Source organism: Sus scrofa, chromosome 7 (genome assembly GCF_000003025.6).
Source record: "Sus scrofa isolate TJ Tabasco breed Duroc chromosome 7, Sscrofa11.1, whole genome shotgun sequence".
Lineage (NCBI taxonomy): Eukaryota > Metazoa > Chordata > Mammalia > Artiodactyla > Suidae > Sus > Sus scrofa.
In genome coordinates this window covers 20485821-20498156 of record NC_010449.5, presented here as the reverse complement: position 1 = coordinate 20498156, position 12336 = coordinate 20485821, and the positions used below count along the sequence as shown (strand labels likewise).

The 12336-nt window shown below is 38.2% G+C and overlaps 1 protein-coding gene across 9 annotated transcripts in view; it reads right to left on the bottom strand.

Annotated features, from left to right (window-relative positions):
* Positions 1 to 7869, bottom strand: part of SLC17A4 (solute carrier family 17 member 4) — a 55417-nt gene extending 47548 nt beyond the window's left edge. For 2 of the 9 annotated variants that reach the window (XR_002345596.1, XM_021098414.1), the window contains exons 1-2: positions 6214 to 7864; positions 2071 to 2197 (exon numbers count right to left, since the gene is read on the bottom strand). Coding sequence is in view for 8 of the 9 variants with exons in the window: in XM_021098414.1 (XP_020954073.1) it covers positions 2071 to 2161 (91 nt within the window). In the remaining variant the exon portion in view is untranslated. Of the gene's footprint in view, positions 1 to 2070; positions 2198 to 6213 lie in introns of all 9 variants that reach the window. The other 7 variants (XM_021098412.1, XM_021098413.1, XM_021098408.1 and 4 more) reach the window with 6 other exon arrangements.

The window sequence follows — 12336 nt, the reverse complement described above, 5'->3', positions numbered from 1 at the left end:
AGATGAGAGGAAAACTGATATTGGACAACAATCGATGAAGCAGCCAGCAGGGTTTATTCATAAACACTAATGAATAATAGACTCAACAAAATAACTGGGTGGGGCTTCAAGAAGTAGTTGAGGTTCTGCCTTATCAGGTGGGAGGATATTTAGCCAAAAAGGATAACCAGTATTCATATAAATCCATTTGTAATAACAGGCTGGGGTCAAGGAGTATTCTCCGGAGGACTAAGCAGCATGGTGGGATGGATGCCCTAGAAGACTGTAGTAGAAACTGGAAAGACCACATGGAGTCCCACTTTTAGACAAATAATCACGGAGAGTTCTTCTAAAGACTGCTGAAAAAATGGGCTGACTGGAGTTCCCATCATGGCACAGTGGAAACGAATCCAACTAGGAACCATGAGATTGTGGGTTTGATCCCTGGCCTCACTTAGTGGGTTAAGGATCCAGCGTTGCCGTGAGCTGTGGTGTAGATCACAGATGTGGCTTGAATCCTGCGTTGCTGTGGCTGTGGCATAGGCCTGCAGCTGTAGCTCCAATTAGACCACCTAGCCTGGGAACCTCCATATGTTGTGGGTACAGACCCAAAAAAGGAAAAATGGGCTGAAAAGGGGACACCGTGTGAGAGGTGACAATAGCACGTTTATATTGTGCTTACTGTATACCAGGCATTGTTCTAAATGGTTTACTCATTATAGCTAATTTATTCCTCAAGGAAAAACATACTATTTTATCAACTCATTTTTATAAACAAGGAAACTGAAACAAAGGAAGTTCAAGTAACTTGCCTAAGGTCACATAGCTCATAAATTGCAAAGTCAAGATTTCGGGAGTTCCCGTCGTGGCGCAGTGGTTAACAAACCTGACTAGGAACCATGAGGTTGCGGGTTCGGTCCCTGCCCTTGCTCAGTGGGTTAACGATCCGGCGTTGCCGTGAGCTGTGGTGTAGGTTGCAGACGCAGCTCGGATCCCGCGTTGCTGTGGCTCTGGCGTGGGCCGGTGGCTACAGCTCCGATTGGACCCCTAGCCTGGGAACCTCCGTATGCCGCCGGAGTGGCCCAAGAAATAGCAAAAAGATAAAAAAAAAAAGTAAAAAAAAGATTGTGAACACAGGCAGTCTGGCATCTAATCTATATTCTTACCCAATATGCTATACTGTGCCATGGAAAATTTATATATATTAGTTCTCTATATAACTGATTTTTAGAGAGAAAGAGTTAGCATAGGATAATTACGCCAATGGATTATAATCCAATCATAACCTAAATATTTAGAAATGGATGAGGTTTTAGTAAAGGGTACAAACTCTTCCATTCTACAGATGAGGAAGCTGAGGCAACAAACAGTATTCATTCTGGATCAAATGATTGTTATTTGTAGAGGAGGTATTAGAATGCATGTCTCCCGATTTCTTCTTTGATGGATAAGATTAAGAGAATCTCCTTTTCCTTAAGATATGTTCACTTCCCAGCAGACATATTGGCTAAAATATTGAGTCTTGCAAAGCATTCCATCTTGATTAAAGTTTTAATTTTTAATGTATTATCTTGTGAAAAGCCATATCCTTAAGAGAATTAATGAATAAAATAGTCATGTATTAAAAGTTTAGAATTAAACAGGGTGTTCAACAGTTTCCCTTATGGTATATTATTGAAAGGTATAATATAACTTAGAGGGAGGAGGAAAAGTAGCTTCTATGTTATGGTATAAAGCAAAAGTCAATTCTCCTTGAGGCAAGTCTGGATCTAATAAGAACAGAAAGAGCTAATGGGATGCTCCCTAGACTTAGAATCAGAAAAGCCAAGATTGTTTTCCATATTTTCTACTCAGCATCTGCTCTGAATTTATTTCTTTAACTATAAATAATATCTTGATATCTCCTGTCCTATATACTTCCAAGGTTTCTTGCAAGAAATGAAGTAATTCTTGATTTAAAAAAAAAAATGCTTTACAGCTGTACAGAATGCTTGGCAATTGGTGGTAGCAAGAAGATGCTGTATATCACCAAAAAGGAAGTTGAGGAGACATAGATCCCATTTTTATCCATACCCCAGTACATGATTTTACCTCTCCTGGAGGTTTGCTCTTGAGCCATGTTTAAATTACCATCGTTGATAGTACCACCCTCTGTGGCCTCAGCTTCTACTGTAGTAGACATTTTGGTTCTCTTCTTCCAGGAACTGGCATTTACCTACTGAAACAAAAGAATGCAAAAGCAAATACAGAGAGAGATGTCCTATATCATACATGTCATGGACTCAGTTCTTCTAAGAATTAAGAGGAAATGTTTGGTGGAAAAAGTGCAAGATTATGGTTCAGGAGACCTGATTGGTTGTCAAGAATCTATCACTATCCAAATGTGTGGCTTTGGAAGCATCACATGTCTGCTTCTCCAAAATGAGGGATCTGGCCTGGATTGGCTTAATGGATTGTCATATTCTTTCCTGTTCTGTGTCCTCATGTCTCTCAACCAATATCAGTATCAACTGGATGTTAAAGGCTAACAGTTTTCTTTGAAATTTCACCCAGAAGACTCCAGTAGATTAAATTATCTGAAGAATTAGATCTAATAGGTAAAATCTTTATATTCTAGATCAAATATATCAAACATCTTTTTAAATACGTAGCTCCAAACATAGGGAGAGATATCCACATGGATGTCATTAAGGGGTTAGAGCTATGAACTTACTCTTCAGAGACCTTGGGCCAGGGGAAGAAGCATCAATTTCAGTGATGCAGGGGCTTGAGACCTAGGTCCCTTTGGGGATGAAAGATGAAGCTTTAGACCCATGCCAGTCTAACATAGAGCCAAAAGCCTCAGAGGGTTCAAAACTCTGCCTCTTGCAACAGTGAGACAGTGATAATTCTCAGCTACATTGTCCTGAGTCTCTCCTAAATATTACAAAAATTCATAACTACGTTATGGGGAGTTGAAGGTTGTAATGCACCCTGTCTTCTTTGTCTGAGAACTCTTTCTCAGCTGAAAAATTGAACTAAGTATTGGGCCCAGGCTGATTTGTTCCAAACAGATCACAGAGAATTACTGAAGACAAAGCTCCACTTGATATGACTTCAAGATCCAAAACTATAAACAAGCTAAGAAGTGATCATCCAAAGTAGGTCCTCAGACTTAATGTATACAGGTTAAACTGCTGAGAACTTCCAAAAATAGAATACACTGATAAGCACATTATATAAGCATTCTTAAAGTAACTGAAGAAATAAGTCTCTAAAACATAAAATGATACTGATAAGAACAGGTAGATTTTTAAAAGGCATTGCAATAATTAATAATTAATATAAAAGCAAGTATATATCTGATTCTTCTATGATATTGCTTTTAACTGTAAGTGGAAACATTGTGTAATGTCTGCAGACGTTTCAACTAAAGTTGGTAGTGATTAACTAACAGAACAGTGTCATTACATCAGTCAAAAGCACAAATGTTACAGACCAAGGAGACTTCCAGTCCTCATTAAAACTCAGAAACTGAGATCCAAATCATTTTTTATTGGCAAAACAGAGTGGCTCTGGTAACTGAGAATAAACCTATCAAAAGAAGGGACTGGGAGCTCCAACTGTGGCACAGTGGGTTAAGCATCCAACTGCGCAGCTTGGGTCTCTGTGGCAGCAATGGGTTAAGGATCTGGCATTGCCACAACTGTGTCGTAGTCACAGCAGTGGCTTAGATTCAATGCCTGGCCTAGGAACTTCCACATGTCACAGATGCAGCCATTAAAAGGAAGGAGAGGGAGAAGGAGAGAAAGGAGAAGCAGGAGAAGAAGAAGAAGACTGAATATCCCCCTATAAAAGTAATTTGCTTATCATGTTTGTTTAACTTTAGGACAATTAGTTTAATTGAAAGGGTTATAGCCATCATCAAAATACTTTCAGAGTAGGATTTTCCCCAAGGATTATACCTATAAGGACTCCTCTAGCATACCATTGCCTAATAGTTCACTGACCAATGGTTCATTCAATTCAGTAAATATTTGTTGAACTAATAAATAGAACATTCTACTACCTTAGCTCTTTCCTGCATCTATGACTGAAGGACTTAGTTCTCATTAAACTGCCCCCTCTATTCTTATTACAGAAGCACTTGCTAGTTTTTCTGGTAACTGGCAACAATGCCACCATTTTGTCCACACCTACATTCCCTTACCCTACATCAGCTGTGCCCCACCTTCGCCCTCACTGCCAACTTCCACTGCCTATTAACTTCAGCAAAGTCTCTAGGAGGGGCACACAATGAAAAGAAAGTAAGAATGACCTCGGCCATGAAAAAAATAAGAGTAGCAGTGACAGCGACTAAGTCAATTTGACTACTTTGCCAAATTGAACTGCCTTACCTGGTTGTGTAAGCGAGTTCTATTTGACCCGAAATGGGAATGATGAGAAGGAAACAGCTCTGAGCAAAAGCATTCCAGACAAAAGAACCAGCAAGTTTATCAATGTAGCCAGTGCAGAGTGAGTGAGGGGTCAAGGGTGGGAGATGAGGTCAAAGCTGTGGAAAGGGGCCCCATGTAGGGTCCCATGGGGTGGGTCAGGGGACTGGATTTATCTTTATTTATCTTGCTTTGGGCTGCCTGGTCTACAAGGGACAAGACTAGAAACCAAGAGACTTGGGAAGAGGCTGTTGTAGTCACCTATTTATTCAAGGGTTTATGGGGCCTGGGCTAGGCTGGTCATGATGCAAAAGATCAGACCAGAGATCTACTGGAGTTAGAGCCAAGAAGAATTGCTAATGAGGTAGATGGAAGGGTGATAAAAGGAGTGGGGGGAGGGGAGTTGGGGACTCCTAGATTTACAGCTTGAGCAAATGAGTAAATGGTGTTGTGCTCAATGAAGATAGGGAAATGAGAGAGGGGGAGCAGCTTTCCATAAGAAAACAAGAGTTTCATTTTGGATGCCTTGGCTTTGAGATGCCTGTTAGACCCCGAAGGGAAAATTGCCAAGTAGATATTTTGTCTGAGCCTACAGCTTGGAACAGATGGCCCAGGGAGAAATGCAAATTTGAAAGCCATTGACCTTTATTTATTTATTTATTTATTTATTTATTTATTTATTTATTTATTTATTTAGAGACCAGGTAAAAGAGGAAGAATCAGCAAAGAAAGTGGGCCAATCATTCTTCTATCAATGTTCCTGTCAGTTTTTCTGGCCAACACTGTTTCTGTGCATTAAACACATCCTATTCTTTTGCCATTCACTAGCTCACTGTAGAAAGAGATTCTTCCTTAAGGTACCATGCAGAGATATTAATAGATCAAATGCTATCTGTGTCTGCTCTCATGAACATTTCCTGCACTAGGAACAGTTCATGGTTCTTATTTAGACCCCCAAAACAAAAGCTGTCTGCCCCAAACTCTTCACTCATTAACTACTTCCCAAAGCCATGTGGGATTGCATTTGTTTTACTTTTCCCCATACTTAAATTAATTGGAAAGGTCTAGTCTATTCTCATTGTTTAATTTTTAGCCCCGATGAAAATCTTACTCTGCCAGAACTTACAATTAATGTAAATCAATTCACATTAAGTGTAATGTGATCAATTTTTTTCAGTTAACATATTCCACAAAAAACAAGCCCAATTTAGAAATCTTAAGCAGCAGGTCATCTAGTCTAATTTCAATATAGGAGTGATATCAACACTAAAAATATAACTGAAAATTGCTGGTTTGCCTCCAGGTCTCTGGGAGCCATCTTTTTGTTTATTTATTTATTTTGCTTTTTAGGGCCACACTCTTGGCATGTGGAGGTTCCCAGGCTACAGGTCTAATCTGGAGCTATAGCTGCTGACCTACGCCACAGCCACAACAATGCAGGATCAGAGCTGAGTCTGCAAACTACACGACAGTTCATGGCAATGCCAGATCCTGAATTCACTGAGCGAGGCCAGGGATTGAACCTGCAACCTCATGGTTCCTAGTCGGATTCATTTCCATTGTGCCACAACGGGAAATCCTGAGCCATCTTTTTGGATGGTTTTAGTCCCAGTTTTATTCCCTGGAGTTCTGGAGCTCTTGTTTCTTTGAGGGAAAAATGACATTCTATCTTAATTTTTCAGAATTATCTCAGAAAAGAATTCCTTTCTCCATCCCCACAATCTCTACCCTGAAATAGCAAATTAAGCTGCTCTCTATGGGAAAAACCCATTCCTACCACCTCAAAAGCAGAGTAATAAAGGGCAAAATATTGAAGGCTAACCTGAGGGAGGTAGGGTGCAGGGTCCTCAGTCCATTCAAATAAATTTCTCTAAGCTTCTTCAAATTTCCTAATCCCCAGGAGGTAAATGATTAGCCCAAAGTTTTAGCATTTCTGTTTCCAAAGGGGAGAGTCTCACTGGCTCAATGGTTTAATTTTTAACTGTGCTTTCATTGTTTCCCTGACAAGTATATTAAGCTCATTAAATCTTCCTCATGCTTCAAGCCCAAATGGTCACTTCCATCTTCCCTTATCTTCCATTCAGCATCAGTGCCCCTTCTTATAGGAGCCTAACAGCCCATGCTCCTTATTTAAGTACTGTCACCCTATAGGGTCTCTCAGGGTTATTATATTCTTCATGAGGATAGGATATGCCTTGTCCCTTTTTGGTCCTCTCTCCATCATCCTCCTGTTTCATAGAACTGGGCTCTCCCCAGAGTGGAGAACTAATATATTTGTAGAGAACTAATATAATATAAACTTGAATGGATTTTGTAGTTTTCTGATTTTAACTATTTGCACAAAGGCCGCTGAGGTTTCTGTGAAACTTGACACCCTGTGATTCTGGTCCCTTTAGTAGCAAAGCATTTCATAAGACCCAGGCATACTTGTGGTCTGTTTCCTCACCCTCCAATTCTCTCTCTTTCAACTGAAGTATAATTGACTTACAATATCGTATTAGTTTCAGATGTACAACATAGTAATTGAATATGATTATACTCCATACAAAGCTATTCTCTCTGGAGCCCACTAGCAGCAAGACAGCACTTGTCAAAGCTATCATCAACCTCCGTACTGGCAAATCCAGTGGTCACTTATCAGGGCTTATCTGTCAGTGCCAGGGAACATGGCATCCTCATGGATACTAGTTGGGTTCATAACCTGATCAGCCACAACAAGAACTCCCTGTATATTTACTGAGTATCGAACTATCTGGATTATAGTTTGTGCTTGTGTGTTAATTATTTAACGTTTTCCTGGAGTTGACTCTTAATATTTAGTGTAGAAAATCAGTCACTCTGAACAATTTTGAGCATACTGTCATTAGGTTTTATCATATTATTACATTTTCTACATAAATAGAAATGTATTTTTGTATAATTTATCTATGATTCAATTTTTCTCTCTACATGTCCCAGAATTTCTTTTGAGAAAAATAAAACCCTCGGCTGCCCCCCTCCTTCCACAGGGCACATGTGCTTAATTCGTGAAACATCTAGCTCACAAATTCGATTATTTTTAGCTACAAATTATGTCATTTCTTCTCAAAAATTTCTTAAAGAGCTTTAGACTTTTCTTCACAACATCCCTGCACATTTTTGTTGTTTGTCCCAAACTTCTGTAGCTTTTGTATCTATGTAATAATTAGTGAGTATATGAATTACATTGTTTTACCTTATAGTCTCATAGAAAAAAAAAAAAAGAAGCTTTTACTTTTTTACAGTAATGTACAGTACAATAATTGGATTTCTGTTTTCATTTCCTTCTTTAGATGTTTCTCTAAACTCAGCGCAATAAATCAACTGCTTGGAAAATTCCTTGACTAAGATGCCTGAGTATATCGCAAAATATCATCAAATAATGAGGGCAGCACAAAGTTTTCTTGGTCATATTCCTGGCTCTCTTGGGAATGGTACTGGTATTTCACTGCCAAACATGATCTTGGGCTTTAGGTTGAGATATGTTTTTTTGTTTGTTTGTTTTTTTGTCTTTTTGCTATTTCTTTGGGCTGCTCCTGTGGCATATGGAGGTTCCCAGGCTAGGGGTCGAATGGGAGCTGCAGCCACTGGCCTATGCCAGAGCCACAGCAACGCAGGATCCGAGCCGCATCTGCAACCTACACCACAGCTCACGGCAACGCCGGATCGTTAACCCACTGACGTCAACCCACTGAGCAAGGGCAGGGACCGAACCTGCAACCTCATGGTTCCTAGACGGATTCGTTAATCACTGCGCCACGACGGGAACTCCGAGGTTGAGATATATTTGACCCATACATTAAGAATCCTATTAGTCTTATTTTACTAAGCACTTTTGTAATGTCAAATAAGTATTAATTATGCCCTTTTGGCAAATTTGAATTTAACATACTTTTGGTGGATTGTTTTTTTATTTTTAGCACTAGCAGGGAGGATGAAATTTCGTTTATCCTTCTCAGGTTCTTTTGGCTGGTCTAATAATTAAATTGAGAGGGGACAGATTAACTGGAGGGAAAAAGCACCAATTTAATTCATACACGTGAAAGTCTCATAGAATTGGGAACTCCCCCAAGTAACTGAAGCAGACTATCTATGTATCATTTTTAGATAAAGAAACAATTATTTGTGAAGGTTTAACAACAAAGGGGCTTGTGCTTGGGGTAGCTAAGGAAGAAGTAATAAAGTTCGTTTATATAGATGTCTTAGCCTTGGATTCCCTAACTCCCGATATACTCTATCCTCCTGGTATAGGGAGGAATACCTTCACATAGAAGGTTTATTTTCCATTTTCAGGGGGAAAGAGGGGGAAAATAATCCATATGCTGTTTTCCATAGTGGTTGCACCAATTTACATTACTAAGAGTATTCTAAGATTCCCTTTTCTCCACATCCTCAGCAATATTTGTTATTTGTGTTATCTTTTTGATGATAGCCATTCTGATAGCCATGGTGTCTCATGGTGGTTTTGATTTGATTTCCCTGATGATTGGCGATATTGATTAGCATCACAGATACAGAAAACAAATCAGTGGGAAGAAGAGCTTTAGGGGATTAAGAGGTACAAACTACTATGTATAAAATAAATTAAAAAAAAAAAGGATATTTGAACAGCACAGGGAATATGGCCAATGTTTCTTTTGTAAGTTTTTTTGTTTTTTTGTTTGTTTTTCGGGTTTTTTTTTCTTTTTTTTGGCCAAGTCCATGGCCTGTAGAAGTTCCAGGGCCAGGCATGGAACTTGCACCACAGCACTGACAGCTGCTGGATCCTTAACCCACTGAGATACCAAGGTATTCCCAGACTATAGCCAATATTTTATAACTTTAAATGAAGTATATTCTATAAAAATATTGAATCATTATGTTGTATACCCAAAATTAATAAATCAACTATACCTCAATTTAAAAAAAAAAATAATATGCCATTGAGGCATATTTTGGGACAGCCTGCCCTGGGCCCCAACAGCATGAATATTACATTTAACTTGAAAACAAAAAGTAAAACCAGCTATAAAAAATTTGCAGAAAATTAGAGAAATCTGAAAATAGACTAGATGTTAGGGAATTATTGTTAATTTTACTAGATATGAAAATGAAACCAAGAATAACATCTCTCAGGAGAGGGATACTGAAACTGAAGTAAAATGCCATAATGCATACCATGTGGGTGTTCATGATATTTTTCTTTCAAGTTTCTCTTTGAAGAACTTAACAGTAAATAGCTGAAAAGTTAACAATATAACATAAAAGTTGAATGTTAGGGTTGGGAAGGAAATATTATCGATGATAACATTTTCAGGTTAAATATAATTTTAGTGGTCTACTACTTAAAATTTCTATGTATATAAGTTTTGTATGTTATATATATCCAATTTTATTTACTGGAAGAAGTAGACTACTATCAAGTCAACATTAAAGTGATTGGTATTTAAAAATATAGCACTCTGTACTGAATAATGGGCTTCCAGAAATTGTATTGGAAGGCAGTGAGGCAAAGAAATGATTTATTTACGTGCAACTTAAGATAATAAAATGAATTCTAAAGTTGAGAAGGGTATTGTGAGGAAATACAGCATTGGTGTGAAAAAACAAGCAAATAATTTTAGAAACAATTTGTTAAAGTGAAACAAATATAAAATCTATAAATAAGTTTACATAAAATACTAGTTCCAAAAGAAGAATTGAGAAGTCTTTGTGTCTGCTGGTTTTTTTGTAGGGGTTTTTTGGGGGATGGGTAATAATATATCAATCTCACCCATAATATTGAGCTCTCTCGTCACTTCCCTTTCAAATGAGGTTATATAAGAGACATCAATATATTACATTTATTTTAAGTAGAAAATGATTTCAAGTTTTTAAATAAAATGGATTTTTTCAAAAAAGCAAAAATTGCATTAAAGAAAAATATCAGTTAGGTGGAACATGTCTAAATCTGACTTTACTTTCACTTTGGCTTTAGAACCCAGTGTGATAAGCCAGGACCACACTGCAGTGACGTGTGATTGTATTGTAGTCTTAATCACATGTAGAGCTTTGCTTGTTCCATACTTTGGATTCTTTTCGAATCATGGATATTTTACATTTGCTCTCTCAGTGAAAGAAAGTAGATTTTATGTCCAAACATTATGTCCATAATTTAAATATAAGATTCTCTCTCAAACTTGAAAATTGATGACCAATATATAAAAATTACAAGACCAAGTTGTTACATTCTAATATTTACCCAGAACCAAGTGTCCATATAATTCACTCGTGGGCTATCTCAAGAGCCATAGGCCAGAAAAAAATTAATTTTTATGGAGAAGAAAAAGGAATAAAATGGAGATGAGGACCAGCTCTAGGTGAATTGGAAGGAAAGTGTTTAACACAACTTTTGAAATGTTTTGATTTGGCATTATAAATCCCATATTATAGATGTCCTAATGTTAATAGCACCTAAGTCTCTTGGAAGGATATTCCTTAGTAGGAGATACTTGGAGCATTTTTGTAGCCTTAGAAGTGTGGTGTTATTTGCCAACATCCCATGGGCATACTCTCCCATCAGACGATTGAACTGAGAGCTAAAAGTTTACTTGCCTCCTTCCGTTGCTTCTAATCCCATGTAACTCCTTACATCATTGAGATACAAGCCCTAAAATAACATTTTCTCACCTATCCACTATGATCTAAATATTTATTATTCTTTCTCAAGAATTGTTTTGCTGTCACAATGCATAAGCAATTGTACTTAATGCCAATACCATAGAATAGCTCCATGAAAGTCCTAGCCAGGATCCAAAAGGGTAATGTTGCTGCCAGACCTGCAGGAGGGTCAGCTGCTCTGCTTACCTGCAAGAGGCGCTAAGATAGATTCACTTCCATACCTGCATCCTCTCTGCAACCATGGGCATCAAGAGTTTCTCTGTTGGTGATATTCTTGGTGAATAGCTTTGGGAGACCCCTGTCATTCAAATCAAATATTCTTTTTTAGGGCACTGTGAATTTATATAAGAAAAGTTGTGATAAAGCATCTCTTTTTAGCAGCAGTCTCTTTGCTGACAATCAATCAATTGTTCTGTTGATTCTGTCTCCTACTTTGTAATTATAAGAAACTGCATTATCTATTATAACCTAATCTCTGAAGTGACATACTATAACTTCTGATGTATTTTCTGAGCCACATAGAGTAGCCCTGGTATAATATGGGGAGGGGGGGCACAAGGGTGCCAGTACAAGGAGGCAGGAATTATGGAGTGCCATCTTAGAAGCTAGCTACCGTGTTAGATCTGCAATTAAGTTGTTCAAAGTATGAAATTGACTTAGAGTTGTCCATGGTTTAATTCTATGCTTACTATCTTTCTCTAGCATTCCACAACATATGGTGGGGATAAGGATTTTGAGGTCAGATTCCTGACTCTAATGACAGTAAAACATTTTTTCACTACTGAACATACGATGTCAGGCTTTCTTTGGGGAAATATCCATTCAACAACTTTAAAATTTTATCCCATGGAGTTCTTGTCATGGCTCAGTGAGTTAAGGACCCAGTGAGTTAACGTTGCCTCTGTGAAGATTCAAGTTCAATCCTTGGCCTTGCTCAGTGAGTTAAGGATCCAGCATTGCCAGAAGCTGCAGCATAGGTAGTGGATACAGCTTGGATCCCATGTTGCCATGGCTGTGGCGTAGGCTGGCAGCTGAAGCTCCAAATAGACCCCTGGCCCAGGAACTTAACATATGCCACAGGTGCATAATGAAAAAAAAATCCCATTATCTTCAGTTTACTAAAAGTCTTTTAACTTTAAATTATTTATAGTAAGTATTTTCAAATTTAGTAACCATTGTTGTGAATATAATGCCTTCTCAGTACTAACTTACTAATGTGGTGAATCACCTTTGTGGATGTCCCAGCATTGAATCATCCATGGGTTCTGGGAAGGAACCCTATGAGGCA